Raw genomic sequence first — 14,760 nt, 5'->3', positions numbered from 1 at the left:
CAGAAAACTGGCATTCATTATAAATAAGTTATTCAAATGAAATGGAGACTACCCTTCCCTTCACATGCTCCCATAACAAATCCTAGAAGACTATTACTATGCCACTGAAGTGGCATTACTATCCCCTTCAGGGTAAGGCAACATCCACAAAGCAGAGTGGACAAATTCCCACCTCTATAAGTAATTAATTATTCCTTGTCCTTGCGTGTACCCCCAGTTACCACGTGAGGTCTAAGGACTACAGGGTTGCTTGTAGTCAGTAGTGAAATGTAAAATAAATAGAATCACACTTAAACTTTTATGGACACCTCCTGCCCTTCATCCTTAGTTAATGGCAAAACAAACATTTCCATTCTTTTCTCTATTCATCACGCCCCTATGATGATAAACAATTTACACTTTATTCTGGGTTTGCGTGAATATAGGTAGGAGAAGAAAGAGGATAAGTCTCGATGGGAGAGCATAGAACTATAAATTAAGAGTGGGAAAAAGAATTATGAAATGCGAGTTAACCAGTTGTTGTTTTTCAAAAACTTAAAATAAAAAATTTAGCTTTATTTAATAATTATAAAGCATCTTAAGGGCAAGACACCATCATAGTATTAACACCGCTGACAAAGTAACCAGCTGTTTAAAGCAATCAAGTTTGTGGTGATTGGCATAGGAGGTGATTTAGTAAATCTTTAAATTCACTGGAAGCCCTGCTGGTGTGACCTCATACACACATCAGGCTCCAATGTTGCTGGAAATCTATAAATACTGTATAACCTGTACTAAATGTGTTTCTTAGAGTCAGGGCTCTAGATACACTACTTTACAATGTATTTTTGTTTTACAAAGTACTTCTTTAGAAGAGGAATCCTTGGCATGTTCATGGGCCATAATTAAGGAACAAAACTTCTAAAGCAATTCATTCATACAGTGATTAATTTGGAATACACACTAAAGATGCCCAAAAAGCTTTTAGTAAATCATTTTCTTGCAAAATCTGGCACAAATTTTTGGGCTCATCCACAGGAACCATGTTTGATGAGATTTTTGGCTGGTGAGCTATTTCAACCAAATACACTAAAACTCTAATACACTAAAACTCATGCTGCAATCTGCTCCCTGAGGCAAGTGCCACTTCACTCACATAAAACCAGCCACAAAGGTGTCGGACAGCAAGGGTGCTCCACCTCCGTATGCAGAGCTTGTTTCTCCTAACCAAACCTTCTTGTGGGGTCTGGTCTTCTCAACAACCTACAGAATAAGAACATCTCCATGGTAACTGCAAACAAGCTGACCAGTTATGGTGTTGAAGATTAACAATATTCAAAATCTTGTATTCCCAGACCCATTTGTCAAAAGTAGTTACAAAATATGTTTACAGACATTTAGGACTTGGGCAATGTACTTTTACTGGAATACTAGGTGTAGAAGAAATGTAAATAATCCCCTTTTCATGGCCTACTAAAGTTAATTCTACCAAAAGGCTATTAGAAGTATTTTTTATTGTTATTATTGTTGGAAGCATTTTTAATTTTTAAAAAAAGATCTTATTTATTTACTTTTTAGGGAGGGAAAGGGAAGGAGAAAGAGAGGGAGAGAAACATTAATGTGCGGTTGCCTCTCGTGTTTCCCCAACTGGGGACCTGGCCTGCAACCCAGGTATGTTCTCTGGCTGGAAATCAAACTGGCAACACTTTGGTTCACAGGCTGGTGCTCAACCCACTGAGCCACTCCAGCCAGGGGATGTATTTTAAATTTCTCATCAATGTACATGGATAAGACCTGATGCTAAGGGGAAATTGAAGGTGAGTAAGACTAGTGCTTGTTCTCTAAAATTAGAATGCACATAAATTCATGTCGATATAGAATGTAGCACCAGCTAAACCATAGAATAAGGATTCTGGGTTTACATTAAAAAGAAAAGAAGACTATTACCTGAAAAATTTTATGCACAGGTGAAATAAAAGTGTCCAACACATCAGGGTTTAGAAAATCTTCTTTGGTAGCAGTTCGCCCATCCAAGTAATAGCTAAATTATTAGAAAATATACAGAAAAAATAACAACCTTTACTTTCTATTTTAGAGTTCATTGGCTGAACTTGCACTTTTTACTACCCCTTCCAACTTCCCTGTGGTGAAAAAAAGGCAGAAGTTTTAGTATAGAGAGACCAAGATAGAATGAAGGGATCAGTTACTCTATCTTGAGAAGACACAGTCACCAGAGCAGGTACATGTGGCTTATTGTCACTTGTCCTCTGGCAAGCATATTGGCTTTAGCTACTTATCTGCTCCATGGGTTAAAGGAGAGTGTGCCCTGATCATGTAGAAACAACCACATTATTTAAAATAAGTTTAAATTTTTGTTTGGTTAGTATTAAAATTCTAGTACAGTACTGTTTAAGACACTATATGATTCTTACTTGAACTAAAAAGCCTATTAGGAGCTAAATGGAAATAATTTTTTGAAACTAAATAATAAGTACAGCTAGCAGTATTTTGCAGTACTAAGAACAGGAGACATACTTACTGATGCCATGTAACTGAATCAATCACTTCTCCCCCAGCCTTCAGGAAACTAGAAAAAAAAATCTATTATGTTATCACTAAATTCTCATAAACACAATGTTGTGTATATTTGAGTCCTCAGAAATGGGATGTTTACTACTTTAGGATCAGGCAAACACAAACTTCCTAGCTTAGATACAAATTTTATCACAGGCACGATTTGCCCCAGATCCCTGGTATTTGGAGCCAGTCAATGTTTTCTCTTTCAGCAAACCATCTAATTGGGTAGCAAACTGTTTAATAACAGGTGGACTACTAAGAATTCTACACAACAGAGAAATCTCATTTTTAAAAAAAGTGACTTTGGGACTTCCGCCAAGATGGAGGCATAGGTGGAAACACTGTGCCTTCTCCTACAACCAAGTTTGACTACAACAAAGGTTTGGAGAAACAAAGACACAACCAAAGGACAGAAAATTGAATTATACGGAAGTCCAACTACATCTAACCATTCAACGGGGACGGTAAGAGGGGCAGAGCCAGTGGGCAGGACAGGTCCCCTGACCCAGGCACGCAGGTAGCCCGGAACCAGTTGGGGTGCAGGGCAAACTGACCATGGTCGCACATTCACGCACAGTGAGACGGACCACCCAGGCCCCTGGGGGCAAGGGCTGAAGGCGGTGGCACACTCGCGTGCAGTGGGACTAAATGTGTGAGCCCGGTGATGGCAGCAGCTGCGGCACCAGTGAGGGCCGAGGCGGCAGGTGGCAGACAAGGTCCCTCTTTGACCCCGCCCCCACATACAGCATCACAACCCAGCGACTTAGTTGCCCTGCGCTAGTGAACACCTTAGGGCTCCGATCCTGCTACAGAACAGGCACAAACAGCCCAAAAGATGGTGCAAGAAGAACTCAAAGTCCCAGAGCCAATAACTCTAAGCGACCGAGAAATTGCCAGTCTCTCAGAAGCACAGTTCAAAACACTGTTTATCAGGATGCTCACAGAATTGGTGGATTATAGTCACAAATTAGAGGAACATATGAAGGCTAAACTAATTGAAATGAAGGGAGATGTCCAGGAATCCAATAGCAATGGAAAGGAAACTGGGACTCAAATCGATGGAATGGACCAGAAGGAAGAACGAAACATCCCACCAGAAAGGAATGAAGAAATGAGAATTCAAAAAAATGAGGAGAGGCTTAGGAACCTCCAGGACATCTTTAAACGTTCCAACATCCGGATTATAGGGGTACCAGAAGGGGGAAAGAAACAGCCACGAGTGGAAAACTTATTTGAACAAATAATAAAGGAGAACTTCCCCAGTCTGGCAAAGGAAATAGACTTCCAGGAAATCCAGGAAGCTCAGAGAGTCCCAAAGAAGTTGGACCCAAGAAGGAACACACCAAGGCACATCATAATTACATTAGCCAAGACTAAAATGAAGGAGAGAATCCTAGAAGCAGCAAGGGATAAGGGGACAGTCACCTACAAAGGAGTACCCATCAGACTGTCAGCGGATTTCTCAAAAGAGACCTTACAGGCAAGAAGGGGCTGGAAAGAAGTATTCCAAGTCATGAAATCCAAAGACCTACAGCCAAGATTGCTTTATCCAGCAAAACTTTCATTTAGAATGGAAGGACAGATAAAGTGCTTCTCAGATAAGGTCAAGTTCAAGGAGTTCATCATCACCAAGCCCTTATTATATGAAATGCTAAAGGGACTTATATAAGAAAAAGAAGATGAAAAATATGAACAGTGAAAGGACAGCAAACTCACAGTTATTAACAACCACACCTAAAACAAAAGCAAACCAAGAGGACAGCTAGATCAGGAGTGGAACCATAGAAATGAAGAACACATGGAGGGTTAGCAACAGGGGAGTGGGAGGAGGAGAAGGGGGGAGAAGGTACAGAAAACAGCATAGACAGTAGGTAGAAAATAGTTAGGGGGGAGGGCAAGAATAGTGGGGGAAATATAGAATCTAAAGAACTTGAGACACGTGGTTATAAACTAAGGGGGGAGAATGGTGGGGGAGGGAGTGTGCAGGGGGAGGGAAATGAAGGGGGAATAGAACAACTGTAATGGTATAATCAATAAAATGTATTAATAAATAAATAAATAAATATATAAAGTGACTTTGCTTCCTCAAGCTCTTACTTCCTCAGCATCTTAACAGTCTTTCCTCGAGGTTGACCGACATCAGGACCATAGAGATTTGCATTTTTGAAAGCAGATTTTTCTAGAAGTTTATGCAACTTAATAAAATCTTCTCCTAACTGCAATCCATCGATGAAAATACCAGCCTTCTTCTGGAAACTGTTAGGTTCTGAAAGAGAAATTTTCAAAATAATCGCTATGTACAGATTTCTTATTTACCAGGAAACATATCAGCAGCATATTTTAAAAGCAACAAAGCATTTTTCAAATTATAAACACTTAGAATCCAAAGTGAGGAAAGTTGAACCTCTAGTTATTAAGAAGATATTGTAGAAAAATAAAACCTTAAATTATGTAACAAATATGATGGGGTATTTAAACTATTTGAAATGAATGATGGGGACATTAAACAAATGGATAGCTGAAAAATTTATGTTTAGTATTTTAATAACCTAATTTTTTTTGCTTTGAGGAGACATTTCAAAAGCAGTTTCTACAATGCGATAAAAAGTATTACTAAGACATGACCTGGCTGGTGTGGCTCAGTTTGTTGGAGCGTCATCTTGTGAACCAAAAGGTTGCAGCTTCAATTCCTGGTCAGGGCACATATGGGAGGCAACCAATAAATGTTTCTCTTCCCCTCTATTTTCCTTCCTTCCTCTCTCTCTAAAATCAGTAAGTGATGATTTAAAAAAGTCTTACTGAGCCTATTCACTCACAAATTATATGTGCAAATGAGCCTAGAATTAGCAAAGCTGAAGAGATGGGAGGGAGTCATAGAGAGTGTCCAAACTACTTCCCAAATATAGCTTCATCCTGGAAACCAGATCTTTTCTTTTCAAAATGGGCCCTAAAAGAGGGAAACACATTATCTTTCTTTTATCTCACTCTGAGGAGCAGAGTTGGGCATATGTAGGGTAGAAAGGGAGGGAGAGAGGGATGTATGGAGATGGACATGGATGGGTTCAGATGACCTATTATTCATATGGTTGTTACAGTAAAATTGTTCATCATCTAGCTAAGATACAGTTGCCTCTGTCCTTCTATTCTGCTTTCATGTTCCAAGTTGTTAGCTATCCTCAGCAACTCAAGCACAAAATTTGCTTCTAGATTTTATCATAACACATACCACTACAGGCACGCATCATTTCTTGGCTTGTCTTCCTGTTGGTCTGACTCCCTACCTTCAGAAAGGAAGTTACAAGAGAGCAGAGACCTTACTCTGAAGCCAGACTGCCTGGGATCAAATTTTAATTTCTCTAAGAATCCTCTAAGAGTTGCACAGCATCACAAAGCTATTCAGCTAAACTTTTTGGGCTTCTTTTGTCAAAATGGTCATAATTGTATCCACCTCAGGGTGGTTAAAAGATAAAATAAATTAATACTTATTAAGTGCTCAGAACTATGCCCATCACACTACTACATCTCATTTCCCATTTTATCTTTGGTTCCACTGGTTAATGTGTGGAAAACATTATAAATATGTTTGGATCAATGTGGCTAGTCATTTGCACTTTAGTAAGATTTTATTAAGTTCCTTGCAAAAAAGAGTGAAGAAGAAGACAATCAGGACCTCGATCTGGATTCTATACTGGGAACTTTTAGCTTGAGCATATTTAACTTTTAGCTTGAGCATTTTTAACTTTTAGCATATCATGAGGCTTGAAATGGGGCTGCTGAAATTAACTGACAAATCAAGGAACAGAGAAAGGAATGGAAGTGTAAAAGCAAACTTCCCCCTTTAGAGTCTTGCTGAGTTCAGCCTGCCAAGCACAATAGTCTTAAGTGACCCTGAAAACCTCCAGGGAACCTGGGAGCTGTGGAAGTTGCTGGTTTCAAGTTGTCTTGAGTTCAAATGTAACATAAACTGGGATTAGCAGTAAATTCTAGGATATGCAAAGGAGTTTTCTGCCTTAAGCCATCTGAAAGTTGCACTGCTAAGGACTGCACAAAAGTGTCGACAAGTATGTTAAAAAAGAATGTCATAAATAGAAGCAAATAATGCCAAAGGGAAATCTCATTAATGAAATGTGCCCAGGTATACTTACCATTGCCTAGTTCCCAAGAAATGTTGTAACTCTTAGAAGAGCAGTAATCCAGGAGCAGCTGGGCATTAGAACTGTTCCACTGCAAATCTGCTGTTCGTAGTAAAGCATTTAGACCAAAGATCAAGTGCAGGTCTGAGCAACTTGCAAAAGTATACAGTATATCCACTAAGCTTCCTAGAAGAAAAACGTAATTTAATAGTTGGGCTGGCACCTAACTATAAATTGATGAAGGTCTCCAGATTTGTTCTTCATAGTGAGTTACTATTTCTGCTGTTAAATCAAAGGAATTATTGTCCTCATGAGCAACTATAATTATGACTAGGAGATAATAAAATTGGACTAGAAAAATAAACAAAAATCAGTGCAACTTCATTTTCCTTAGCTGTTGAATTAAGTCCCATGGAGGTACTGGAAGCTTTGGTCTGGCACTCAGATTTTGTCCAAGCGACCTCAGGTGAAGGGGAAAAATCATTCTGCACTGGCTTAGTGCTCAACATGCAAAGGCCAGAACTTTGTCAGTCAACATAAACCCTGTTTTTCATAATCTAAACCTCCTTATTTACAAACCCATCACAAAATATTTAGGTAAATTTAATTATATTTAAAACATTTTGAAAAATTTATGCATATGATTTATTAATTCTAAATACAAAATTTTACATTAAAAAACTGGCCTAGGGCTATAGAATTACAGTTGCCAAACTGTGTACCAAGGCATCTGGAGAGGCACAGTGAATTAACTGGTGTGGTCACCAGATTTAGCAAATAAAAATACAGCAAGTAAAAATACTAAACAACACAGATAGACCTTAGAATACCATATCAAGTGAAATAAGTCAGACAGAAAAAGTTAAGAACCACATGATTTCACACATATGTTGGATATAAAACTGAGAGCAACAAATAAACAAACAAAAATAATAAACAAATAAAAACTCATAGACACAGACAAGAGTATGGTGGTTGCCAGAGAAAAAGGGGGCTGGGAAGATAGTAAAGGGGGCCAAATATATGGTCACAGAGGTGCTTTGACTTTGGGTGGTGGGCACACAAGGCAAGATACAAATCATGTATCATAGAAACATACACTTGAAACCTACATAATCTTATAGGCTAATGTCATCCATTAAATTTAATAAATATATATAAAAACATAGGGTATCTGGTTAAACTGAACTTCAGATTGATAATGAATAATTTTTAGTGTATGTCCTATGCAATGCTTGAGAAATACATTAAAAAATGATTGTTTATCCAAAATTCAACCAGTCAACCCCACTCACAGGGACATGGCAGATCTTTGAAGTTTGCAAGAGAAACACATCCACATCTGTTGGATATAATAAGAATTGTTACTATCAGTGTGTTAGGACCTAATAATAACCTAGTAACAGCTTAATAATTGAAATTCTTAGGTATTTTGGGGAGCTAGATATGCTGTGAAAAAAATTACTAAGTCACTAAAGTGCAACAAAAGTTTGAAAACTTTTGAACTCAGCTTTTTAAATTATTAGCTAGTCTATAATCACCTTTTGAGAGTGGCAACATGTAATTTTTAGCATTATCTTTAAATCAGCTATCATATGCTGAAGAACTTCTTCAGATTTTCACATGTATTTAGAGTCATTTGTTAAATAGAAGTTCACTCTAGAATTCTCCTAGTATAGAAAATAAATGTCTGTCTATCTGACAAATTTATACCCTTTCTTCTTAAAAGTGGTTTTGTATTTTTTTGTTTTTTTCTAGGTCTTCAGGCTGAATTTCTTAGTGAAACCTTAGACTTAATATTGCTGATTAAAACTAAGGGGCAGAAATGACCTTAAGCAAGTATTCTGGGTGTTTTTGATGTTTGCTGTGTCACCCACTTCTTCAAAACTGCTGCCTGTCATCAGAGTTATAGACACCAGGGTGTGCAAAGCTCTCTGAGTCCTGTGGTCCAGCGTTCCACTGGATCTTAGAGCCATAGTCTCAGACAGCACGGGCCTTTGGGATTACTGGGTCCTCCCAAACCTCCACACTCATTTTTCTATGAGGAATCTGACACCCAAAGAAATGAAGTGCTTTGCCCAATGTCACATAGATCTTCAGTGGCAGTGTCATTACTATGGTCTGTTATAAAAGCCCTGGGACTACCTTAGTCATGGCTATATTATAGCCTTACATATTGCAGAAAGTGTCCTGGGTCAGGACTCATAAGTCCTGAGCTCCAGGCTCCACTCTCCCTCTTACAGACTGAATGACTGGGAAGGGGCATCAGGGGTAGGGAGGGTTGATTATGGCACAAAAAACTTGAAATTGTTGTATTTTAGAATATTTATTCAGACTACAGACTTCCAGCCAAGATGGAGGCATAGGTAGAGACACACTGTGCCTCCTTGCACAACCAAAAGAAGGACAACAAAAATTTGGAAACAAAATAACGATCAGAACTGACAGAAAATTGAACTGTATGGAAGTCCGACAATCAAGGAGTTAAAATAGACACATTCATTCAGACCCGTACCAAGGGCAGAATCGAGCAGCTGGGTGCAGAGGGGTTGAGGCAAAAAAAAAAAAAAAAAACAGCAGTGGAACCTGGCATGCAAGGCAACAGCTACCAAACCCCAGGTGCAGGGTGGCAATGGGCAGATGGGTCTGCCCCTTGCTGGGGCAAGGCAGCGATTGTGAAGCAAGGCACAGCTCACAAGGCAGCTGGCTGGCCAGTGGTCTGACATTCACATGCAGATAAACCAGGTGAAACTGGGAAATGAGACAGAACGCACAACCTAGGATCCCAGAGCCGGGAAATAAATCCTCAAAACACTGATTGAAAACACCTGTGGGGATTGAGGTGCCGGGAGAGACACCCAGCCTCACAGGAGAGTTCATTGGAGAGACCCACGGGGTCCTAGAACTTACACAATCCCGCCCACATGGGAATCAGCACCAGAAAGGCCCAATTTGCTTGGGAAAAGCAGCAGAAGGGAGTGAAATCTGACAGAGAGCAGAGCAAGCACCGTTGTTCCCTCTCAGAACCCACTCCCATATACAGCGTCACAACCCAGCCACTTGGGTTGCCCTGCCTTGGTGAACACCTAAGGCCCCACCCCTCATACATATCAGGTGGGACAAGACAAAAAAAAATGGCCCAAATGAAAGAACAGATCAAAGCTCCAGAAAAAATACAACTAAGTGACGAAGAGATAGCCAACCTATCAGATGCACAGTTCCAAGCACTGGCGATCAGGATGTTCACAGAATTGGTTGAATTTGGTCACAAATTAGATGAAAAAATGAAGGCTACACTAAGTGAAATGAAGGAAAATGCACAGGGAACCAATAGTGATGGGAAGAAAACTGGGACTCAAATCAATGGAGTGGACCAGAAGGAAGAAAGAAACAACCAAACAAAAAATAATGAAGAAACAAGAATTCAAGAAAATGAAGAGAGTCGTGGATTGGAAAAATTAACATCATCACAATGTCCATACTACCCAAAGCAATTTACAGGTTCAATGCAATACCTATTAGTACTAGACACTAGTACTTTAATATGCCACTGGCATATTTCACAGACATAAAACAAACACTTCAAAAATTTATATGGAACCATAAATGACCCAGAATAGCAGCCACAATTTTGAGAAAGAAGAGCAAAGTAGGAGGGATCACAATACCTGATACCAAACTGTATACGAGGCCATTGTAATCAAAACAGCCTGGTACTGGCATAAAAACAAAGACATGGACCAGTGGAACAGAACAGACAGTCCAGAAATAAACCCAACTCTTTACAGTCAATATTTGACAAAGGGGGCAGTAACATAAAATGGAGTAAAGATAGCCTCTTCAACAAATGGTGCTAGGAGAACTGGACAGCTACGTGCAAAAAAATGAAACTTGAGCACCAATTTACACCATACACCAAAATAAATTCAAGTCCCCTCCATTTTAAAATGCAAAAAAATTTAGAAAACTACATTATCTATTAGCATCTAACATATTTTCTGATTTCTTATGTATTGTGTTTTATTCTGTATCTTATACATGAAAAAACACAAAAATTAAAAGTCCATGGAATACACTGAAATCTGAATAATGTACAGTAAAATCTTACAGACATAATTTACTTTCAATAACCTACTTTTAGAAATGCTGGCTTCCAGCCAAGATGGAGGCATAGGTACATATGCTTTGCTTCCTTGCACAATCAAACAAAAGATAACAACCAATTTTTAAAAAACAATAGAACTGCCAGAAAAATAAACTGTATGAAGTCTGACAACTAAGGAGTTAAAGAAGAAACATTCACCCAGACCACAGTAGGAGGGGCGGAGACAGTCAGCTGGGGTGGAGAGGATGCATGGCAAGGCAGTAGCTGGCAGACTGGGCAGTTCCACAGTCGTGTGTGGATAAACTGGGAGGAACAACTGGGGAGCAAGACAGACTGCATAACCCATGTTTCCAGCATGGGGAAATAAAGTCTCAAAACCTCTAGCTGTAAAAACGTGTGGGTGTAGCAGTGGCAGGAGAAACTCCCAGTTTAACAGGAGAGTTTGTTGGAAGGAACCACTGGGTCCTAGAATGTACACAAACCCACCCACCTGGGATTCAGCACCAGAAGGGCCCAATTCACTTGTGAGTAGTGGGAGAAGTGACTAAAAGCTGAGGAGAGCCAAGCAAACAGTATTGTTCCCTGTCTGACCTCTCCCCCAGATACAGTGCCACAATGCAGGGAAGTGGGTTGCCCCACCCTAACAAATACCTAAGGCTCCTCCTCTTACAATGTAACAGATGTGCATAGACAAAGAAATATGGCCCAAATGAAAGAACAGATTAAAACTCCAGAAAAAGAACTAAGTGATGAGGATATAGCCAACCTATCAGTTATAGAGTTCAAAACACTGCATAATCAGAGTTCCAGCCAAGATGGAGGCGTAGGTAGAAACCCTTTGCTTCCTCACACAACTAAAAGGAGGATAACAACCAATCTAAAAATAATAAACAACCAGAAGTGCTAGAAAAATCAAACTGCATGGAATTCTGACAACCAAGGAATTAAAGAAACAGTCAACCAGACTGGTAGGAGGTGGATGGAGCAGACAGGCAAACTAAGAATACCTGGGGCGAGGTGGCCGACCATGCGGGCAGGGCTGGCTGAATGGGAAACTGAGACCAAAACTGACTGTGGGCTATGGCAGGGGTTGCCATGGTGGGAGAAACTCCCAGTCCCACACGACAGTTTGTTGGAAAATGGGGCTAGAGCCCAGAAAGCAAGCTGCATTTTCCCCTCTCTAACCCCTCTCCCCGAGAAAGCACCAAAATGCAGCAAAGGAGAATACCTAAGGCCCAACCCCCTTACAACTTCACAGGAGCCCTGAGACAAAGAAATATGGCTCAAATGAAAGAACAGAGCAAAACCCCAAAGAAAGAGCTAAGTGAGGAGGAGATAGCCAACCTATCTGATGTGGAATTCAAATTCCATTGGTAATCAAGATGCTCACAGAACTTACTGAGCTTAGTTGAGAAATGAAAGAACAGACTTCTGGCCAAGATGGAGGTGTAGGTAGACATAATGTGCCTCCTCCCACAATCAAAATAAGGACAATAACAATCTAAAGACAAAAAAACGAACCAGTATTGACAGAAAATTGAACTGTATGGAAGTCCGACAACCAGGGAGTTAAAGTAGACACATTCATCCAGACAGATAGCAGGGGTGAAGTCAGGCAGCCAGGGTGGAGAGAGATCCCTGCAGGGTGGCTGGCGGACCACCAGTGCCAAAGTGGCAGCAGGTGGACCCAACGAGGTAGTGGATTGTAGAGGGGCGTGGCACTTCCAGTCCCACATTTGCGTGTACATAAACCAGGTGAAACTGGGGAGTGAAACAGACCACGCAACCCAGAGTCCCAGCACAGGGAAACAAAGCCTCAAAGCACCAATTGAAAACACCTGTGGAGGTTGAGGTGCCAGGAGAAACTCCTAGCCCCACAGGACAGTTTGTTGGAAAGGTGTACACAAACCCAGGACTTACATAAATCCACCCACACAGGAATCAGCACCAGAAGGGTCCAATTTGTTTGCGGGAAGTGGGGGAAGTGACTGAAATGGGGCAGAGAGCAGAGCAAGCACCATTGTTCCCTCTCGTACCCCTGCCCCACAGACAACGTCACAAACCAGTGGTGTGGGTTGCCACGCTCTGGTGAACACCTAAGGCTCTGCCCCTCACTACATAATAGGTGGGACAAGACAAAAAAAATGGCCCAAATGGAAGAACAGATCAAAGCTCCAGAGCAAATACAACTAAGCAGCAAAGAGATAGCCAACCTATCAGGTTCACAGTTCAAAATACTGGTAATCAGAATGTTCATAGAATTGGTTGAATTTGGTTGCATATTAGATGAAAAATAAAGGCCAAACTAAATGAAATAAAGAAAAATGTACAGGGAACCAATAGTGATGGGAAGGAAACTGGGACTCAAATCAATGGAGTGGACCAGAAGGAAGAAAGAAACATCTAACCAAAAAAGAATGAAGAAACAAGAATTTTAAAAAATGAGGAGAGGCTTATGAACTTCCAGGACATCTTTAAACATTCCAACATCTGAATTATAGGCGTACCAGAAGGGTAAGAGGAAGAGCAACAAGTAGAAAAGTTACTTGAACAAATAATGAAGGAGAACTTCCCCAATCTGGCAAAGGAAATAGACTTCCAGGAAGTCCAGGAAACTCAGAGAGTCCCAAAGAAATTGGACCCAAGGAGAAGCACACCAAGGCACATCATAGTTACCTTAGCCAAGATTAAAGATAAGGAGAGAATCTTAAAAGCAGCAAGACAAAATGAGAGAGTCACCTACAAAGGAGTTCCCCTAAGATTATCAGCTGATTTCTTAAAAGAGACCTTACAGGCAAGAGGGGGCTGGAAAGAAGTATTCCAAGTCATGAAAGGCAATGACCTACATCCAAGATTGCTCTATCCAGCAAAGCTTTCATTTAGAATGGAAGGGCAGATAAAGTGCTTCTCAGATAAGGTCAAGTTAGAGGAGTTCATTATCACAAAGCCCTTATACAAAAGGTTAAAGAGACACATTTAAGACAAAGAAGAATATCAAAACTATGAACAGTAAAATGACAACAAACTCACAACTATGAACAAATGACCCTAAAAAAAAAGGCAAAAACAAAACAAACTAAGCAAACAACCAGAACAGGAACAGAATCACAGAAATGGAGATCACATGGAGGGTTATGAGCAGAGAAGGGGTGAGGGGAGAATGGGGGATAAGGTACAGGGAATAAGAAACATAATTGGTAGGTACAAAAGAGACAGGGGGAGGTTAAGAATAGTATAGGAAATGGAGAAGCCAATGAATTTATATGTACAACTCATGGACATGAACTAAGGGGGTGGGGGAGGGATGCTGGAGGGAATGGGAGTACTGGCAAGAGGGGTATAAAAGGGAGGAAAATAATGAGACAACTGTAATAGCATAATCAATAAAATATACTTTAAAAAAGAAATACTGTCTATTCCAAATTAACTTCAAGATCATTTATTTTTCAAAAGTCAAAAGAAGACAGTTGTAGACTATCTGAGCAAGTTATTTCCTTAACCAAGGTCTGGGGCAACATCATCCCTTAGGTGAGTATAAAACATCAACTTTTAGAAAATAATATATTTTACAGTTAAAAAAGGCTTGCTTGTTTCAGTTGCTTCAAAGCCCTCTATGACAGCATCATCCCATTTTGAAGACTGGTTCAGTGAATGGAAATAAATTCCTGGTTAGTGAGCTTCTCCTGAGTATGCAAAGCCAAAGAGGAAAGAAAAAGAGAAAGCTGCTTGGTGGCCAAGCCTATCTGGGGAGACCCAGGATTCCCCAGCCTGATGATACACCAACTCTTCACAGGGGTTGCTTCTTGAAGGGGAGAGAGAATGGACAACAAGGTGTGAGTGTTTTCACATTCTGCTCTTTATACTTTTGTATTTTACATGAGGAATGTATCCATATCTTCCTTGATTTCCCAGTTCTTCAGAGAAGCTAAGGTTATTATTAGATTGTGAGTAAATGATTTGCATATT

The 14,760-nt window shown here is 40.1% G+C and overlaps 1 protein-coding gene across 1 annotated transcript in view; it reads right to left on the bottom strand.

Moving 5' to 3' along the window:
• Positions 1–14,760, bottom strand: part of HPSE (heparanase) — a 48,333-nt gene that overhangs the window by 16,821 nt on the left and 16,752 nt on the right. Inside the window, exons 4-8 of the mRNA XM_037035625.1 lie at positions 6,702–6,875; positions 4,654–4,822; positions 2,519–2,566; positions 1,927–2,020; positions 1,136–1,242 (exon numbers count right to left, since the gene is read on the bottom strand). Coding sequence (XP_036891520.1) covers positions 1,136–1,242; positions 1,927–2,020; positions 2,519–2,566; positions 4,654–4,822; positions 6,702–6,875 — 592 coding nt within the window. The remainder of the gene's footprint in view (positions 1–1,135; positions 1,243–1,926; positions 2,021–2,518; positions 2,567–4,653; positions 4,823–6,701; positions 6,876–14,760) is intronic.

This window comes from Sturnira hondurensis, unplaced genomic scaffold, assembly GCF_014824575.4.
Source record: "Sturnira hondurensis isolate 20B ecotype Veracruz unplaced genomic scaffold, ASM1482457v3 Scaffold0022542, whole genome shotgun sequence".
Classification (NCBI taxonomy): domain Eukaryota; kingdom Metazoa; phylum Chordata; class Mammalia; order Chiroptera; family Phyllostomidae; genus Sturnira; species Sturnira hondurensis.
The sequence above is the reverse complement of the archived record's forward strand: the minus strand, read 5'-3'. Positions and strand labels throughout refer to the sequence as shown.